This window comes from Vidua macroura, chromosome 2 (genome assembly GCF_024509145.1).
Source record: "Vidua macroura isolate BioBank_ID:100142 chromosome 2, ASM2450914v1, whole genome shotgun sequence".
NCBI classification, from domain to species: Eukaryota; Metazoa; Chordata; class Aves; order Passeriformes; family Viduidae; genus Vidua; species Vidua macroura.
The window spans coordinates 49,061,974-49,083,913 of NC_071572.1; the positions used below are offsets into that span (position 1 = coordinate 49,061,974).

Here is a 21,940-nt window from a genome sequence, read left to right on the forward strand (position 1 = left end):
TGCCCAAGGGTGAGCTGTAACCTGTAATGTTACAAACAAGACCCTGGCTGGAAATGGACTATTCAGAATTAACTTGGGGGAAAGATTGAAGGTATAGGACAGTAAAATGCAGAAGAAAGAAGAAAAATTGTGACTATAATAAGGAAAGAAAATAAGTTAACAGCAACAATGGAGGAAAATTTAAATAATGAGTAAGCACTGAGATACCAATCTTCTATATTCTGGAATGTATCTCAAATGCAGTGCAAAAAAGCAGCAGTATCTCAGGATAGTTTGGGAGTGACATTATCTCCAACTACTTTAAAAATCAGCCCTATCAGTCCTGGAACAGAAGCAAAGTGCCATAAGCACTCATCACAGAACAGTTGCATTAACAGCAAACTCAGGAATAAGAAAGGAAATTAAAATCTGAAAACCCGTATCTGTATTTTACTGCATCCACAATGGGCATGCATACATCAAGCTTGAAAGCCCCAGAGGTTCTTCTAGCCAACTATCAGCCTGCTAAAACATGCTCTTCTTTACTTTCTGTTTCTTTCTTCACTTGTGGTCATCTTTGCAGCATTTTAAAACAGACTAAAGCAACAACTTTCATGACCAGGTCACAGATTACATTTTGTAATAAACTGCTTAACAATAACATCCCTTCATCATTTATGCAGGCTTAAATTATTTGTCACAATTTATGTACAATTCATCTTTAAAATGGCACTGGCACTTGGCAGAGAAAAGACCACTTCTCAGAAAAGCATGCAACCCACCTCCATTAATCCTATTTGGTTGCTGCTCTGGAGTTTGGGCTTGAGGAGAGTAGAAGGGCTGCTGATAAGTATTTGTAGGGAATTGCGGGGAAGTAGGGCTCCTCCTGCAGTCCCGGATACTGGAGAAAGTCTGTGAGTGAGGAATCCCTCTTTGGAAGGGGGAGCAGCGAGTCAGACGTGGCTGCGGAGGTGGAAGGTGGTCAAACTCTTCCTCATCCTCAAGACTATAGCGATCATATTCCTGGTCACTGCATGTCCCTTTTTTTCCCGCATGCAGAGAAACACTGGAAGTGTGCTTTGACACAGATGCTGAAGTTGAAGCATAATCTTGCCTAAGGCCTGTAAATTCCAAGAGGAGGACGATTCAGCTTCTGCTAAGTGATTAACTCTAAATATGCACTTCAATTTTGAAAACTACACAGGTAAGTAGATGGAATTTTACATCAAGAATTCAATTTAAAATGTAATCAGGCTGAGGATCTGATGTGGGATTCATCTGATCTACCCTTCAGGCATCTAAGCCTGAATCCTCTCCTTCAAAATATTTTTTTTAATAAAATACTAAAAAATAATACAGGAGTCTCCAAAAGATGTCTTAGATGCCTTTCTTAAGAGGAACCACTCTCAAGAGGCACCTATTTCTCTGCCAATAAGGACAACATGAGTACTAAGTCTTTAACTTCTCAATACTCTTAATTAGATGATTTACACACACATTAGATTTTCAATTGCTATTGAACTTTTGTATTCATGCAACAAAAATGTTTACAATGACATTTCTTAAACCTACAACCCATCTAAATTTTCTGTCTCTCCAGCCTCCCTGAACAAGAATTAGCTCCTGATAGCATCCAGTCTCATGGATAAGGCTTACTGGTAACACAACTGTATTTTACACAGGTACACAATCCTACCACCCTCTTCTCAGAATGCCAGGTTTTGAAAACCATTTTACAATATGCACTACCCTGTAAGAGCCTGTTTGCTCCAGGTCAAGTGAGAGGGAAACATTCACATCCCTCGCACAGCCCTTCTTTCTCCAGATGCACAGCAACCAAGGAAAAAACATTGCACTTCCAGGAGCCAAGTAACTCTGACAGTAGCTGCAGACAACAACCTTCCTAGACTTACAAGAAGCCCTAATTTTTAACAGATGTCTTTGCTTCATAATGGAAACTTCTTAATATGCTTCCTCTCCCTCTCCTCAAGTGGGAGTTTCTATTTGTGGCTGTGAAGAGAGCGTGCCCGTGTGCACGTATAGAATTGCCACTTTCTATGGGATTAAGTGGTCAACTGTCACGTGCTCAAACATTCTCCACCAGCTGCTACTACAAGGATGAGATACAATCAACTGCACATGACACAGATTTGAAGAGAAACCAGCATTTTGGTTTCCAGACTCCCAATGCCCTGATTCCTTAAACAGCTAAGTACCTGGTATTTTTTAAACCTCACTCTGAAGGAGATGAGCACAGCTATCATTTAAACAATGCAATCCTTTGTATCCTTGACAGTAATGACTTTTTTTCTTTTTAAAATTAGAACACTTGTTAATTTCTCTGCTGAACATGATGCGTGCCACCAGATACTCAGCAAGCTCTCCTGCCAGCAGGTGATCACTCCACCTGCCCAGTCTGGTGGCTTCGGCCAGGTCACGGCTCTAATTTTTTCTGCTAATTTTATTATTTTTGTTTTATATAATCACTTATTACTCGTCATTTTCATTCAGGCCCTGTCTGTGCATTTCTCTTGCTTTTAATCGCATCACTTCCTCCTTGGTATCTCACTTGGCACTAACAGGATACAGGAGAAATACTCCACTTATTGTCTCAGTAACCTCTAAGTCAAATGCCCTTTATTTATTAATAAAGACATTTTACAAAAATTACTATTAAGCCAAACTATAATCTATGTCATAGAAGTCTCTAGGCTCAGATTTGTGCATAATTACTAGTTTTAAACCAAGATATTGAATTTAAAAGCCCAAATTCCACATTTAAGTGGAATTTCATTTCAAAACTTATCTGAAAATGTAAGAAAATGGAAGTGGAGGCAAAGGAAGCCAAGAGAGCTGCTTATTTTTACCTTTCTCATTAAATGCATGCATGAGAAAAATGCTTTAGCATCGTTCCTCTCCAGAAATAAAATTATTTCAATTAATATTCAGAAAAATATAAACATCAAATTTTGAAAGATCTGGTACCAGTTCAGGTTAACATGAACCCAAGAATATGCACACCTTCTCCATGCAGGTGAAGAGTACTTCCACCTGTCACTCAAGAGGCAATCCCACTTAAAAAATATTTACTTCACTGAGATCAGACAGGAGCAGTTTTAACTGTTATGGGAAGTCTTCCTCAGACTATTAGGAAAACCAAAAAAGTGCCACCTACTCTCCTCCTGTAGACGAGCCATGATCTGAACATCAGTGAGGTCCTGCAGCTTGTATCCCATGGAGATGGAATCATCTTCCAGCTCTGAAGTGCTCAGTTCACTGTCTATCGATGACTGTGGACTCAAAGGGGAACTCCTAGAAATGTACCCTAAGTAAGAAAACATACACTTTAGGCTACAAATATGTCTGGCCACCTTCATTCAGAATCATCTGCTCTTTACATTACAGTAGCTTAAAACATTTTCTGAATAGCACATAAAAACTTTCAGAAGTGTAGTTCAATTCACTAACAATTAGCAAAGAGCTTTGATATTCATGAGAAGTAGTAAGTGTAGGAATGGATCATGAATTCCTCAGCTTGTTCCCAAAACAGCATCGCATAGCCCAGACAATGAATAATTTACCCAATACTGTTCTGATACAGCTTAGATTAGTGTAGTCTAACCAATACCCGTATTTGCATTTCTCTTATGGGACTGTGGTTCTCCCTACTCTGTTTTGAAAAACAAGTGGATATGTGTCTCTGACTTCTGCTCAGTACTCAAAACGTTGCATCAGTGCCATTTAGCTAAATTTTACTATTGCTTTTTTAAACTATCTATAATTATCTTATAAATCAATCATAATAACAATTAAGGTTGAACATTATGCAACAGAGAAAGCATTGCTTTCTTCACAGAGCTACCTTTTTGAAAGGCTCTGGATTCTACTTTTTCCCTGAGTGTGATAGTAAAATATAAACTAATTTGCAATTAGTTGCATAAGCTAGTTGTTGTCCAACTTTAAAGAAAAATCCCATCAACCAAAAGAGTAAATAATTTTCTAACGTCCTCTGGACCACCAGAGACCCACAACCTGCAGGGCAAGAACTGCTGTGACTACGGCTCACCAGCTGTGCTTGTAGCACAGGTGTGTTTACATCCTCTAGCACTGCTGAAAGCAGTCACCTAAAATTCATCCTAAATTCAGCTATTTTCTAATAATATCTCCAAAATAAAAGGACAGGCAGGGGATTACTTTGCTTTGAAGGATTGTACGGAGTAAATGTGCTTGCTTTCTTAAATGTGCAAGTTACAGCAATCCCTGAGGTTCTGCAGAGGTAGTAACAGCTATGCTCTTTTGGAGCAGTAGAGGGAAGCTAGACAAGGTACCTGAGGGTATCTCAAATAGCATGAGTTCATTTAGGAACTAGGCTCCATTCCCTTGAACAGGGAAGACGTTTCACTCACATGTAGACAGGCATTCCGTCTGGAGCTGTTCGTACCCACAGTTCCTATATCCCTTAAAACAGCAATGCTGTTTTCTGCAGCAATTTCAAGCTTTGTAAGGAACGCTGCACACAGATGGGTGTGACACTGACCATCAACCTATCCCCAGCCCATGCCTGCTCCTGCCAGCAATAAAATGTTAATGCCTCTCCTCAGAAGATTGTTTTCTCCATTGCCACTGTAGTTTAAGAGAAGACACACATACAAACTGACTCCTGATATCTGTAGTGAAGAAGGAAAATGAAAATCCCTGCAATTTACAGAAAGTTTTCTATTTTCCTAGATCTTGTGTTCCCTGAAAAATAGTGGAAAACATAAAATAAATCTTGAACATTAGCAACAATACCAGCTTGAAAACAGGCATGATTCTGCCAGCTCTTCTTATTATAAATTCTCACTTCAAATTTCATTACACAGCTGTACATATGTTTCTGTGGACATAAGGAAGGGGCACCATGGGGCAGAAATGAGCAACAAAGCTGGGGACTGTTTAAGCTGACACAGTCACAACTGTACTACTGGGTAAATCATTAGTGGTATTTACTAGCATCACTCTCCTGTAACATGCTGCATAACACTTGTAGTTAACAGCCAAATTTTAGGCCATTAAAAAAAAACCCAAAACTACGATTTCCCTCTGAGATATGAGTTCATATACAATCATCCAAAAACAGTACTGCTGTTAAAGGCTAGCAGGATTAGATTAAATCAAGCACTTTTGTAAGCATCGTACATCAATAAAAAGATAAGCATTACCTGTCCGTTCAGGTGTTAGTATTGCTTTACTGGAAGTTTTAGAGAAGCTGGGAGTATTACAGCCATTGGTATATGGGGTGAGTCTTGCAACAGGACTATAGGGAAAAGCCAAGGAGACAGGTGTAGAGAAGAGGTTCCGCCATCGGCTAGCTGTTACAGATGCGAGGGAGGAGGGGGAGAAAACAAGATTTACAGTTATTAATAGAACAGTACTGACAGAGAGAAAAATCATCTCATCTTAATCTGTTCATCATGTATTTTTTTTACTTATTACAGGAGGAAAAAATGGTGAAAATTCAGCAGCGAATCAGAGGATCAGCACAGTCTTCTGCATGTAAAAGTGAGCTCTAAAAGGTTTTCTAGCAAATATATCTCTTGACTATATTTTACATATACAAGTTTTTAGTATATATTCATCACATACATCACTGGGTGACCAACACACAAATAACAGAGGAAGCAAAAACTGCTACAGTTAGCAGAGAAACGAAAATGAAATTTATAGTGCTCTTCAAGGAATTGTTCATGACAATTAATCATCACACAATTGAATTAGCAGCTAAATTATCAGTTATGGGACTTCAGAGACAGAGCAGTAAAAGATGCTTAACCATCAAGTGCTAAAAACAACTGTAATCTCATATCAAGCTTTTAAGCTACCACATTTTCCCTTCTCTTTTTATACCACAAAATTCCTGATTGCATAAGCATGATTTTTTTTTTTTGCATTGTTTCTGGAATAACAGAACAAGGCATCCCTTTTTCTATACATTGTTTACAAAAAGCTTGCAAGGAATCCAGTCTTCTAAGCAATATCAAAAAGCACTCAGTTGGCAAAAATAAAGCTAAAGGCTTATTTCATTTACATTTATTTAATTTACATTTTCTTACTCAGTCAGTAAAGTATTAACACAACTGTCCTTTGTTTTGGCTATTTTACATACCTTGAAAAAGTAAAATAAACAACATTCACATGCTCTTCCAAAAATAAATAAATATTAGTAATAAAATTATTTTAAGAAAAAGGAAAATTTTAAAATATATAAATTCCAGAGAACTCATACAGATACAAAGAAAGATTAAAAACATATTTCGTGTCTTTTTTAATAGAATCTGTTTTCTACTCATAGATCTTACTCATCTCTACTCATAGAGGGGGAGCCATGAAAACACTTACACCTAGCTTTGAAATCAATGGCATAACCTCAATGCTCAGCAGGTGTTCTGTGCAGTGTCAGATGCCACAAACTGATTTTCAAAACCATAAGGGTCCAAAAGCCATTCTCCATCGCATGGCTACTTAATACCGCAATACCACAATCTGCTCTGTTATTTGGACTTGTTCATCTGGTCATTACATACTAACAGCCATTCAAATAATACTCAAGTTTCCTGTTTTGAAACCTCCTTACCAACAAAATGATTTAGCAGGACATACTGACTTTATTCTTCCTTCTTGCTAACATCAACTTCAAGTAGCCATGGGAAGGATGTCTTGGCGGGCTGTCAATCACATCCTCACAACTCTTGGAATCATCAGTTTGTCACCAATCCAAACAGTGCCATTTCTCCTCCTATTCCTTTTGCTTTGACCTACTTAAATGTATCCTGGGTTTTTAAGGAGTAAAAGCCTCTTCAACTCTTCCCACAAGTACTACTAAGCTTGGAATGAAGACAACTGCTTGGTTCCAGCACAGGCACAAAGCAGTCTGCTGGGGATAAGGATTACCTGCAGGGCTCAGGCTCTGAGGAAGGTAGCTTAGTACACATAAGTAACATAAAAATTCAAACTGTGTTCTTTGCTGTCCCCTCACCAAAGAATTATTGCAACTCTCTCAGTTTTGGTGATCCTAACTCCTTCAAGCTCAAAGAAACCCGAAGTTCTGAAATCTTTAAAGGCAGCATCAGCACCACTTTCAGGAAATTGCTCGATGCCAACTAAGGCACACAACATAGACTTCCCAGCTGGACTGTTTGTTCTCAACATTCACTAATGTGATCAGTTCTGAAGTGAAGCCTTCAAGTGTCTCAGGACAAAAAAGAGAGAAAACACAGTTGAACATAACTCTAAAAACTAGTAATTAACATGAGCCCCTGGGGATGAGATTAATTCACTAGGTGTTAATAAGAGCAAATTGATCTGAGGCATTCAGTGAAAGAAATCCATATAATAAGAGCAGATCTCAGTATCACATCCACAGCTCATGTCTGTCATTTCCATCAGGAACCATCGGTAAGAGCAAGGGATGACAATTGCCTGAGATTTCATCTTCCTGCCTAGGACAAGCTACTGCTCTGTAGCAGCCTGATCATTTCCCAGGCCAATTAGCTGCCAGCATGTTCTCACCCCCAGATGTGGTCAGGCACACAGCACAAATAAACATCATTCATTACCCTCTACAATAACCACTGTGAGCTGGCCCACTGAGCACAAGGCAACAGTTAGCGCAACTCTGAAAGCAAGAACCCAAGAATTTAATTAGTATTTATGGCCAACCAGATTTCAAACTCCTCTTTCAAAGAGCATGTATTCTCAGGGAAAGATGGATAGATTGATGAGACCAAGAAGCTCTATCTACACTAACCTCTATATATACTAAATCTCTACAGATACCAATGTAAAATATTCCCAGTTCTACAAAATTCTGCCACTGTGCCTAAAATAAAACTTTCTAGTTTAAACATCAGGAAATGATGGATACTTTTTAGGCATATGAGTAAATCCATTGTTTAGGATCAAATATAAAAAACAGCTTTCATTAGGTTTCAAATGGAAATATCAATGTACCTATTGAGCACTTTACTATACTAACAGAGACAGCAAAATTAGACTGAAGTCTTGTGCTAATGCCAAAACCATAAAAAGATATGTAGGAAGTGAGTGCTGTAGACATGTAAGCAAATATGTAAATTCATGCAAAATTTGTAAAATCCCAACACTGTGCAATGGATACTCATTTTAGAACAATTATTTTGCTTCCAAACTGAATGTGAGGCTGTCCTAGTTAGCATGATAAGCACCACTCTGCTATGCATGGATGAGACAATGTTGTTAAGACCTTTATATTAAGTCTAATATAAAGCTGTTCAGATCTGAATTTTACAGTATTTGTAGCTTCTTCTTAAAGCCCCAATGCCAGTTACCTGCAGATGAAGTAAGATGATCGGGTACCCTTTAAAAACAAATTAAGTTTCTAATCTTTGCAGTTGAATAGAAACATAGATAATTCTGCTCTGAGTAACTTATACTGAAGATGCACTGAAGGAAGGAAGAGATTCAGCCATGAAAAGGAAAGCAGGGACATCTAAAACAAAAACCAAGAGAAGAGAAACCAAAAATCAATTTCATTTGCTGACATCAAAGATGCAAATACTTTAAATTTCACTTCTTGAAGCATTAACGTGGTGGAATGAATATTGTAATAAAATAAGCATAAATTGTCCCAGTCATCTTAAGTCTACAGTTATTAGAAGTGTCCAACTTTTTGCGTATTATTTCCTTGGTTTTGATAAAGAATTCAAAAGACTAGAAAGGAAAGGGAATTTCAAAACTACTTCCTACAAATCCCAAAAAACGATACTACCTTTCAGCTATGCACTTTGGAGTGTAGGGTTGTGGGGTTTTTTAACTTGGCTCTTTTTTTAAGGAAAACCTTTTACTGTACAGCTATGTAAACAGAGAAGCACAGGGGCTTTGTGAAAAATGCAACTGTCTCAGCATTCATTTTCCTCCTGGGCGCACAACTCTACCTGCATTCACACATCCAAAAGCAAATTTTCTGGTTAGAGCTAACAGCCAAATTTGGCTTCCCAGCTTCCCTCCTTTGAGAACTTGGCCAAATACTATGCTCAGAAATTAAGCCTTAGGCATGACCTAGGGTCCAAACCTCTGTTTCCTCCCTAGCTCCTACTTTTTACACAAAAAAGTCAGTCTGATGCATTTTCATTCTATTTGGTGGATTGACCAGAACCCATGAGCGTACATGAGCAGCTCACATTTCAGCTAGTTCGAAGTAAGACAGACTAAGCAGAAGACTCATTCTCGTGTACCACTACATAGGATAACCTGGAACAAAATATATTCTTCTAGTAAACCATTAATATTGCATTCATTAAGAAGAGTGTTTACCCCACTTAATTTTAGAAGCCTTCAAATAAGGCCATAAGAGCCTTCAAAAACAGGATTTTGGTAGGGATCCTTACCAAAGGGCACTATGAATGCAAAAATTAACACGGGAAGAATACACAAACTCACAAAAGAAGAATCCACCAAAGGTTAATAAATCACATCTAATTCAGAGTTCACATCTGGTTCTGTCAGTCACTGAATTGGCTACACAGCTAGGATGGTGTCAGGGCAGGTATATATACTACTTCCCCATATTCTCTCTCTTCCAGTATCTATTTATGGTGCTTTAGGATGCTGGATCCTATGTCCCAGACACAATGAAGATGCTCTTACATACAGACATCGATGGCTGACCTAGTCACCTCAGGACACTATTTATTTTCAAAAGGAAGGACAGGGCATGGTTCATCTCACCTCTGCTTGCAAAGGACATGAGCTGTACCCCTTTGTCTGCTCTGCCAACAATGGCAGCCCAGTGTGACTGGCTCCAATACAGATCTCTGCATACATTCAAATGAAACTCTCTGACTGTATTCATTATAGAGAACAATAAACAAAGCTTAAAAACAGAGTTCAAAGACTGCCTTCAGTTTTCACTTTTTCTAAGCAACTGAAAAAGACAACTCTCACAGCACTAGAGCACTGCAATGCTTGCATACCTCCTCCTGAAACCGGCTTGTATTCAACTGAAGTCACCGAACAACTATCTCGGCAGCAGTTCCAGTTGGAAGCAGACCTCTGCGTTAATTAATTTTTTTTAAAGAAGGAAGAGTGTCTCAATCCCCTTTATCAGGAAGATGAAGCTCACTTGTATCATCACATTTAAGGGAGAAATGGAGAAGTTGAGAACAGCAGCAGGAAGGTGAAGTAACACTATCTCCAAAAGAAACATGTCAGAGAACAGCCTCCGAGATGTGTGTAAGGGCAGGGGAGATGAACTCCACGTCTGACACCAATCACTTACACACCCACACCGCGCTGAGTAAAGCAAGAGCATTTTAATCGAATTTTAACAATTACCAACAAAAAAGGGAACAAAATCGTAACCACCTCATGACAAAGGTAACCTCACTCACTGGATAAAGATCTATCACCAAGATGTGCAGACAATGCACCTCAAGCCACTGAAGCATCTTCCTCCAATGCCTGCTGGGCCACCTGGATAGACCTCCTGTCTCCACTGGTTCTGGCTGTAAATTCCCAGGTCTCTGGTTAGGTTCACCCAGCAGGTACTGACTGAAATGGGCAGGGAAGCCATCATCCAGTCATCTCTACTAGTAGATCTGAACAGGCAGCAATCCCAGTAGGCACAAATGAAGAGCTCTGAAGAAGCTCTGAGGAAGCTAGTGCATTACCCAGAGGAAGGTAGGACTGTGGCAAGAAATTAATGTCTCTTCCACAATCAGCATACCTTCAAAGCAGCCAGCTGCACCAAGTTTATAATTAATCTGTTGAAAAAACTTTGCCAAAAGCTCCACACCACATTAATTTAGGAGTTGCATCTCTACTCCTCCAATGCAGAAAGGGTGTCTTCACAACGACTTTGCTATTGCAGTCTACGGCACTATGATTTAAGCAGAGCTGTGTCAGAAGTCATGACATATATACCACTTCAACATTGTTGGAGCATTGTGATATTCGTGAATCACATTTTACTCACTGCCTGTTAATCCAAAGAGGGAACATTTCTGCTAGCACAATTTGTGAAAGAGTTTATATTTTCCTTAACAAAACACAGGTCTATCATTGATTACACACATGCACGTTACCATAACATCATATGCAAAATCCAAACTCTCATACTCATTTTGCATAAACATTGTGAAACTCATCCCAACCTGGTTTTCACTCTTGAATTTGTTACCTTTGGTAACTGCTTTGTTTGTATTTCAGTGACAGCGTGATACAGCAAAATCTCACAGAGTACTGTGGGAAGAGTATTTTGCAATCACTCAGAACTGGTTTAATTGCTCTGTTTGCCACAATACTCCACAAGCAACAAAAACAGGTGCATTTTGAACAGAAAAAGGTCTTTCTGTCTTTTTCTTTAAATGCTGGTTGGGTCTGTTGCATCTCCCAGGTCTGAGAAACAGCGTGTTTGGGTCTCAGGACATCTCTTCACTGCCTACTTGCTTGCAGAGTGCTAGGAACCTTTTTTTGCCATACAGTCCATACCTTTTAAATCCAGTGGAGATTTGCTTTGCAGACCAGTATGACATATTCTTTCTAGGTCTGGAACAGTCAAGGGAATGTCTGCAGATACACAGCAGCAAGAAGTATGTGGCTGTGGCCATCGCCTCCACAGCTGCCGTAATTCCAAACCTGCAGCATCTTCAGCAGGGATGCCTGCCCAGGATGCAGCTCACACAGTAAAATACTGGTGACCAGTAGTTTGATAGCCACTGTGCCAGATTTATTATCATAAATCATGGCCCATTACCCAGAATTATGAGGACGTAGGTAGACCTGTTTTCTCTGGCTCAAAGCTGCCATACTATCATCATCTCACAGAGAGGTGCCTTCAACTGTTACCAGATCAGTGACATAGCCTCATGGAGGAGGAAAAAGGCACAAGTTTGGCAACCTCACTAGAAATCATGTTGTTTGTAGGGTTTGACACTGATTTTCAGGTCTGGTGTAAAGAAACAAAGAAAGTTGAAAGTCTAAAGTCAGGCCCTGATCAAGATATTAAAAAAAAAAAAAAAGACAAATTCCTTCGACTTTTGACATGGAAAATAGTTACCAGAGCTGTTATTTTGCAATAGTGCAAACTACTTAACAGAAAGGAACAGAACACCTGTAGCTCTACAACACCCCCTGGGCACATCCCCTGGGGCAGGCTGAGCCCTCTAATGCACAACTCTCGACAGCCAAGATTCTGGATCAATTAAGAGAAAAACCTAGTATCACATGCAAAATAAATAATATATGTTGGAGTGGGAGTTGCTTCTAATATAGGCCCACAATCATAAATCTGTGCACTTAAATAAGCCCTTCATCATCCTAAAACTTCTCAAGTGGTGAAGCTGACTGAGAGAAATCTGGCCTGCTGCTTCTTTGGACATGTTTATGTATCACTCAGAAGCAGTCTTTTAAGCTCCCAATCCATCTGGTACATACAGTGATTATGCGACTTTTATTAGAGGTCCTCTTCTTCCTCAGCCAGTCAGCTCTGTCCCTTGTGGTTATCATTATATGAGGAGTTTGCCTCACCATCCAAGAGGAAGAAGCAATTTCATGCCCCCTATTCAGAGGGCTTCATCCACCCTCGTATGTGTCATGGCAGCTGTAAAGACAATTTTTTCAGTTGCAGTAGAAGCTGGTAAATTCATTTTTGGATAGTTCTCTGTCAGATAACTTACTGTACTACTACTTACGACAATGCTGCTTTTCTTGGGCATCTGCCTTGCAGCTAGAAGATACTTGCTTCCCCTAACCAGTCTACTCCACATACCCACTCAATTGTTTTGGATTCCTTAATATAAAAATCAAGTAAGCCTGTTGGTGAAGGGGCATTTTGCCAATAGAGCAGAATACTATCTGAAAATGACTCTTACACCACTGAGCAATGTTGTTCTTTATAGAACACTCTACAGACAGGCTGTATCAATACAAGGAAAACTTCCCAGAACAAACGTATGTCCATACCAGGGACTTTGGTCGAACCAGGTCATGGATGTACATCTTTTCACATTCTTGATGAACAAAACTATACTGTATTCACATCTTTAGCACAGACCTGACCTTCCCAACACTTGTGCAAATGGCAAGAATACCACACGTAGATCTGTTATATGAGTCAGAATAACCACCATGATGTCAAGGCAAGTCTTGCAAAGTCCCCCTGTAGTAAAATCTCTAAATACAGGGCATCAAACTCCAGAGTTTGAAATAACTTTTACTGATCATTGCCAGCCAAATCTAGAGCATAAAATTACCTTTTTGTTTTCAGTCATGTGGGAAACAATACATATCAGCTTATCTCAGCTTATCACATTTTTAACCTCAAATATAAAGCAGAAGACTCCTCTCAAAGTTATCTGACACTCATCCCCTAAAGCACACAATTTGTAGGCAAATATCTGAAGGAACATAAAGATAATGCACAAACCCCAGGTAAATTAAAGACTCCAGTGACTTCAAGTAGGCTTTAGACCAACACATTTCTGCTATTTTAAGTTTTCTACTACTTCTACTTAAGCGTATGTTAGACATAATCACAGAAGATTTTTTAAACTGTATTTATTTTGTTACCTTCCTCTGTATAAAAAAATTGGAGACACTTGATTCCTGTCTCAGGTTTGCCCTAAAGTTGTAGAAAGCCTGTTTTCAAAATGTTTCACTCCAGTGTACCATAGGGTAAATAAAAGTTGGAAAGTAATTTTGCTTGATGATTAAAAATTTTTTGAGAGTTAGAGTATGGAAGCCAACCTGAATTTCAGTCACAGAGGCAAAGTAGAAGAAGAACATTTGGGAAAATGCAGCATATCTTCCATCTTTAAGAAACTGTGATCTGTATTCAGCTCAACTAGTGTACAATATTCAAATGTGATCTCCAGTCCTACCTAACTAATGATGCTACTCTGTCACTGGAGGAAGACAGATCTCATGCTCCAAAGATGTTGCTTTTTTTCAACTGGTAACTGATTTCAAGCCTGAAGTTTAAGATGGCTTAAATAAAGTAGTATGAACCTTATCTTGAAAGCACTTACAGCATGTTTAACAATGCTTAACACACAGAGAGACATATATGGTAATTAGAAATCTGAAAGCCAAAATATGAGTGCTATCATGACATTCATTCACGCTGGATCCCAGTGACAGCTATACCAACGTGTATTATCCATGCAGCACTGCACTGTGTAGATATATTGGAGCTAGGCTGTCTGGCATGCTCTGCAGGGTGTAGACAGACTGTGTGCACTGACAGGATCAGTCTCATGTTAGGTACTTCTGTTTTGGTAACACAACAATAACATGTGAGGTCTTCTGTGTGCCTGGATATGCTCTGTACCCTTCAAGGCTACTAAGAACATGAGAAGCTTTTCTCTCATCAGCAAGCTACTTTCTACATAGCCAAAAAAATTATGAGTCTTACAGTATTTTCTTAATGTCAGCCTGAGAAGGAAGGCGTGTTTTCAAGACCAGTTAGCCTAATCAGGCTTTTTTTTGGTGCAGAAATAAATCTCCCCACTCTTTTAAATCTATATGCTAGACATCCCAACTTCAATCAGCCAACAGCAGATTTAAAATCTCCCTGACAGCAATTCACCCACTCTTTTAGAAACATTCTCAGTCCTTAGAAAGTAATATCTGCTTTGTCATTTCAATTCTTTGTACTGGTTGGTGCTGAGTCATTGCAATCACAGCAATCCCAGAGAACTCTACTGGACAGACTCCCCTTCTGCAGCTTTGGTCTTTGAAGTTGAATACGTGACAGAAGAAGACAGTAAGCAACAGTACCATTGCAGAAAAACAAATTAAGATCAAATCACCACTATGTAATAATCAGGACAAACATTTAATCACAATATAGAAAATTTTATTTTTAAAAAACATTGAATATATTTCAAGAAGAGCTCAACTGCTCTGACAGTTCTGCTCTGACAAAATGAACGAAGATGAAGGGTGCCTCTGCCCTTTCATTCTTTAAGTCCACTCTTAGGGGGGTTTCCTCTAGGATAAGGAGCAAGGCTTCTCTGTGTGATACAAAGAACAGGTATTAGTTAACTCCCCTTGCAGATCAGAGCTTAGCTACTACACAAGGTACTCTCATGCTGAAAATGTACTATTCATTTAGTCTATACATTGCATTAGTAAAGAAAAAAATGCTATTATGAACTTCTTAGTGGACTCTTCAAAGACAGTAACTCCAGTTAATAAAGAGAACTTCATCTACACATGCCACACAGGATATACAACACTACTCCTAAGTGGACATGTGCTATACTGCTAAACAGACACTATAGCAAGAATTTGAATCAAAGGTGTATTTTTTCTCTGAACAAGTTGCTGGAGGAAAAATACAGTTAAAAATATGTAATTACATTTCCTAAATTTAAATTTTCTGGTAGCTTACAAAACAAAGAAGCATAAAGGGTGCATTCTGTTAAAAATTATCCATTCTGTTAAAAACAGACTCATAGAAGGACAATTTCCCATTCTTCTCATAACAGTACAGGATCTTTAATACACACCAGGTAGAATTCAAATATATGTGTCTATTGGGATATAACTCTCTTGATCATTTATGATAGATGAAAACACAGAAAAGATAAAATTAGTCCTATTAGTCCAGGATTAACCCTAAATTGCACTTTTCCTATCATTATTATTTAGTCCTGAAATTCCTCTGCATCCCAGCAACACCCATATAAACACTACAGATCCCCCTAAAACTGTATCTACTTGCCATCTGTATTCACAGGTTAAATTTCTGGCAGGAGGCTTTTGCCAGACAGCTCCATTTACAGTTTCTGACTTCAATATCATTCCAAGATGCCACAATCCCTTCTTCTTTGTTCAAGTATATCTGCTGCCTATACTGAGGCAGACTGAAAAAGCTAAATCTTAGGCTCAAATCGAGGTCAAAAGCAGCACTTACCCTCCAGGAACCCTGTGGCTTTTGGATAAATATAGCAGGTGTCACAGTTATGTGATTATCATGGGAAACTGTTAACACTATTACCAAAAGCAGAGAAAATATACAAAACACTTAAAAAATAAAAGCTACTGTGAAACAGATTTTTCATACTTCTAAAACACCATATGGGAAAAAAAAAATCATGAGAGTTTATGATTAAGGAAAGTTCTAACAGAGGTTTAACTGACTGTTAAATATAATAACATACTCAGAATATGTATCCTCACACAGAATTAAGGTTCAACACCAACCTTGAGTCAAATTAAGAAGCACTAACCAAAAATTGCTACCAGGAAAATGGGTAAAGTGACATACAGGTGTTTGATAAAGATAACATTATCATTACTGTCATGTGAGTTAGGGCTTCTGCAACAATTTTTAAGCTAAGCAGACCAGCCTCTTCAGATTCCCTTGAGAAAGACCAATGTCTCCTGACACTAACTCAGAGCACATTCCTACATTCAAGGTTCCCTGGGGTGATTTCAGGTATGTCAAGGGAGATTCCTTAAATAAATTTTGCCTTGCGAGTACCTTCCAGGTGTACATTGCACCAAGAACTATCCAAGCGTTTAACAAAGAGTCATTCTTTGCTCCTCACTAACAAGCAACACAGGTATAATCTGGCAGAAGAGAGAGGAATATAATATCACCCCAGAGCACAGTACAATAGGGAAGGCATGAGAATGGCATACTGACAGGAGTCAAAAGCACACAAATTGCAGAAGCATCATCAGTACAACTATTACACTGCTGCAGCATCCTTCTGCCTCTGTCTTACTGCTCAGGATAAAAGGTACTCTGCAGCATCTTTTAGGTGCTTCCATCACCAGAACCTGTCATGTACATGATAAGCAGAAATGGGCTTGGACAATATAATTTGAGCTGTTCCTTCAAGCGACTCTATAAAGAAACATTTTATTTCTTCCAAATAATTATCAGAGATTTATCAGCATCTACATAAACCAGGAACAGGTAAAATATTTTTTGGACTATGTCCACCACAACAAGAACATATGTGCCTACTTACAAACTGAGATTATTTTTTTTATTATAAATAAAGACTCATTTGTGATTATAGTGAAGTATTTAACACTCAGTGCTTCAAAAGACATTAAGAAACAACCATGAGGCAGTCTGAATACTGGCTATACAACTTCAATACATGAAGCAGAAATGACAAAATAGCAAACTGATGTTCCTATGGAGGAACAGGCTGAAGCCAAGATTCTACCACTCCACCCTGTCCTGTTTCACGCTGGCCTGCAAATCACTCTATATCCTGCCTTTCCTATGGGTTAGGAAGGAGAAACAAAGAAAATGGAGAAGGTTTGCTAGCATGTCACAGAGCTGCTTGAAGGACATGGTGGAGTTTTAGGAAGAAAGGACATTAGGATGTTAGGATGCTGAGCCAACTCCTCTACACCTGAAGGCAACAATGCAACAGATGACTCAGTTGCTATCACCCAGGTAACAGCAGGCCACAAAACCCTGCCCTGCAAGGACTTCAAATGTGTTATGAAGAAAAAATTGCCTGAAGACAAAAGTCACAAATACATCAAGTGCCAACTAACTCTAAAATAAAATAAAAATAAAAATAAAAAAATGTGGTACCAGTCAGACGCAAATTCTAAAGACATACTACTCATTCCTACTCTTTTATTAAGTCTGCATTGGGGTAGGATCTTGAGCCAAATGAAATTGGAATTACACTATATGAGCCACTCCTAAAGAATAAAAAAATTAGAGTCCATAGCCCTAAGAGCTCAGTTTAAATTCTGACACAAATCTTTATGTAAGTTTCAAGTGATTTTACATGAAGTAGCAAGCAGCTAATACTACTTAAGTCAACTTGCAGTGGCATACTTTCACCACATGAGTGATCTTGCACTTACTTTCTTGTGTGCTGATAATTTTTCCATGAAATGACAGCATCAATATAAAGTGCATATTGTATTTTCTTATATGTAAAAAGCAATTCTAAACAGAAAAGACAAAAAAATATGCATACATACACACAGAAGGGCCTACTTGTAGACAGCCTCATTTTAACACCTACAGTCTGGAGCAGAACCAATCCTTTGGCATAGAACAGCAAGGGCATATGATTCAGTCATCTAAACCCAGAATGTAATGACATTTTGGTGCTCCAGATGGTTCAGTTCAGTAAGGCTGTTGTGCAGATCCTGTATTATGCCCGCCTAAATACCCCAAGGATGCAAAAGAGTGTCAGATTATGCTTGGCACCTTCGCTAAGATCAATGATCACAATCAAAGGGACTGAACCTTAAACTGTGTATTTACTAGACACAAACCTAAAATTAGGTGGAACAAACTTGGACCATTATGTTCTATGAATTCACATAAATACCTGAGACCCAACAACAAGGTCCTTACAGCCAGACACAAGAGGAACAGTTCCATGTCTGGAGATGGACATTGAGACATAAAATGTATGTCCAAGGAAGATTTAGTCACACAGATACTCCTCTGTGATACAGATACAACACAAAGCAATATCCCATACATCTAACTTAAGACTAGCAGACAAAACAATAGAATTTACACCATTTCACCAGTGATTGGAATGTGGAACAAAACTTTTGTGCCTTTCATAGAAAGATACAGATAGCTACTGGTATGCGAAAACACAAAAAAATCCACAAGCATCCTGCATCCTCATTTTGGAGAATGAACTTAGCTTCTAAACAAATTATTACAAACAGGGTTGGAAGTGCCGTGATTGAAGAAATAGGAGACCATGAGAAACTAGCTCTGCATGAAAGGCACCAGGGCCTTCTGCAAAATGCAGAAGGTATTCAAAACTTGTTAAAAATCCAAATCCTTCTGATGCTAAGTACTCCAAGAGTTTTTTCTAATTAGTGGAGAGAAATTACTATCTCCAGACTCAGTTCACCCAACTGCTTAAGAACAGCTGGGTGGACTGTCCTTTGGCTTCTTCAGCATCAGTGGACAGACAGTTTCTCCCAAGTATCTAGCTTAAATGACTTAAGGTTCAGTGAAATTATGCGTAACATTTAGTATCAAAAAGAGCTCTTACAACCCCTTACTGTACTTAACTCAGAAACAATCTGTCCTCCATCATCTACAAACAAAACTAAGAAAGAGCAACTGATCTCTCCTATGCAGCAGAGGACACAATTCATCAACATTTACAGAGGAATTTATCTGATTGCATGAGGATATCTTCCAAGTTATCCACCTCTAACTCTCTGAGTAACCATTTTAGAATTGTGCACTTCAAGGTACAAGTCTCCTCACCCTGAATTAATACAGGGCAAGCAGCAAAATCAACACTGGTACTTGGTACTATCTAATGGGAAAAGACAAGTGAATACAAAGAAGCTTTCTTTCCAAATAGTAAGGAGACCTGTTCCAAGTCACACTGCAAGAAGTGCAATGCTCCCTTCTGCATTAGAGGGGCACACAGGGCTGGCTAGGTTGAACAAACAGCCAAAGTGAAAATACAGAAATAAACCTTTTAGTGAAGAAGCAGTGCTACTTCTATCACACTTGTCTGCCTTCTGAAGTGTTACTCCCAGCTCTCTTCTGCAGACGTGAAAAAAAACAGACTTGAAAGAAAGACAACATGAAAGACAAAAGCTGTAACAATAATTTGGGGACTAATAGTGCGTAAGATACATAAGACTATCAGAAGCAATAATGAAATGACAGCATCCAGAACAGTCCAGTTTTGAGAAGATCCTCGTTTCAATAGAAAAAGTATCTCCAGAGGATAGGCTTCCAAATGCCCTCAAGTCAATTATCAAAGTCTAGATTTCTTTTTAATTTCTATATAGGAAAGTAGTTGCACACTTCAGAAGCCAACCCAGGGATTAGTACTCCGCTAGGTAACACTAAATGTGCCCGTACTTTTAGCATAAAGCAGTGTTGATGCTACTTCTAGTGCTTTTAGACACACACTGCATTACAGGCGAGTATAACTTACATTGCGAGTATAAATTATTTTAAATAAGAATAAACTTACTGAAATCCTCACGTGAATTTTAACAGTGTTTCTAGCTGTTCAACCACTCATGATGAGATGATAATCCCAGCTCAGTAGTCAGCATGGATTAAAAAAAACCACTCTAAAATGGGATTGGTGTCTTCTCAACTAGAGGCATGATCTAACACCACCTCTCTACCTTTACAGACACTTCAGAATTCAGCTTCCCCTTGCAAGTAAAATGATAACCAGAACTCTGTTCTAAGCAAATACTTATGAGCTGCACAACAATCAATCCCCAAATATGAAATTAAACTCTTAAATAGTATGCATATTGTAATTTAATAAAAAGTAGAAACTATATTGAAGAGCTGCAGTAAAAAGGCAAGAGATAACTCTGCAGTTAATCGGAAGTTAAGCGTCCGATCTTATACACATTTATACACAAAAATAAACTAAAATTTTGTGCAACTTTTTTCATTTTTTCTAGAGCATTAAACATTTTATTTATGATGGAAACAACAATCATCTGTAAGCTTCTACACATTATTACTTCCTGCTTCAAAAGCATTTTACATAGAACTAACCTGCATTTTATATGAGCAAGAAAGCTACATGAAATTTTATTAATCCAGTTGAGTATCACGACATACATATCTGAATCATCAATGGACAGCAAATAAAATTAAACCTAAGAAATCTACTTCAGAAGAAAAAAAAATTCTCCTTGCCCTTGTTTCAGCATGGCATCCACTTCAAGCATACAAGATAAAAAACTTTTATTCACTTTTTTTTTCCCCAATAATATTTTCTGTTTGTTTCTGGTGTTAACAGACTACAGCATAAAAATTCCCTATGACAATGGTTTTTAACAGTTGAAGTGTATTCCATATCTTAAAGACTCATTATTTCACTATGAACCCATGCAAAGTGGAAGAGAGTTAGGATAAGATAACACTGCCTCTTCCTGCATAAGCCACAAGTTACACATCCGATAAAACCTTTTGCCTGGAGTCCTACCAGCTGTAACCTACCAGATTTTGGTTTTTACTTAATAGGTAAAAAGAACACAGTACTATCAAAAGAAATAATTTTGTTTAGTTTCCTCCCTGTTTTCCTTCTGGGTACATTGTATGTTTGGGCATCAACTTTAATACGTAACATTGGGATTCAGCATAATAACAAATAAAATTCCTCTAATGAGAATCTTTGTCTTGTGGAATCATAAGCAATGGAGAGAAACTGCAATGGATCTGTGTTTCACAATGTATCTTGTCATCCACAGATAACGTAACAGCTTCCATCTTGAAGCACAGTAATAATTTAGGAAAGAAAACAGAGGTTACCTCTTTAAACTATGAACTACTGCAGCCAACTGCAAAACCTAGACTTCAGCTGCCTACTGTTCTTAAACATCAGAAATGGTATTTCTGAATAAGAACTCATCTAAGCCAAATTCTGAATCTAGCCAGTATTGCATATTTCCCAATAAAGAAAAGCTTCCTATCTGGAAGGCTGAATAGGATGAACTACACTTTGAGGCTCTGCCTGCATAAAAGCTGAGCTCCTACAGACCGACTCCTTACTAAGCTTCTTAAGCACTTCAGTATATCCACCTGCCTGCTCCAGAGCTTTTTCAGAAGTGAAGTTAGGCAGGGTATCTTCAGCCAGGCTGTCAGTCACCACCATCTCATCAGTTTCAGAGGGGTTATACCCATCTGCATCAGCTAGAAGTTTACGTGTCACATCTCTCTGCTCACTGAATTAATGCATGCCCCAACATCTTCAACTATTGCTAAGAAAACACAGAAGAGGCTCTACCACACCGTTAAGACTGTTAGGTGGCCCTGTTCACTTCAATTAACCTAAAAAAAAAATTAGACAGCAAGACTAAAATCCAAACAGCGAGCTATTTGACCCTACAATATATAGAGAGCTGCTGTAAGCATAACAAACCCAAAAGGAAAGAAAAGATAACTGATGAAGAGTAAGAAGAAAGATGAGATCCAGTCCAGCCCACA

The 21,940-nt window shown here is 38.5% G+C and overlaps 1 protein-coding gene across 3 annotated transcripts in view; it reads right to left on the reverse strand.

The window, feature by feature from the left end:
• Positions 1 to 21,940, reverse strand: part of SLAIN1 (SLAIN motif family member 1) — a 45,461-nt gene that overhangs the window by 16,360 nt on the left and 7,161 nt on the right. For 2 of the 3 annotated variants that reach the window (XM_053971743.1, XM_053971745.1), the window contains exons 3-5: positions 5,181 to 5,330; positions 3,155 to 3,304; positions 762 to 1,100 (exon numbers count right to left, since the gene is read on the reverse strand). In XM_053971743.1, coding sequence (XP_053827718.1) covers positions 762 to 1,100; positions 3,155 to 3,304; positions 5,181 to 5,330 — 639 coding nt within the window. The remainder of the gene's footprint in view (positions 1 to 761; positions 1,101 to 3,154; positions 3,305 to 5,180; positions 5,331 to 21,940) is intronic. The other variant, XM_053971744.1, reaches the window with a different exon arrangement.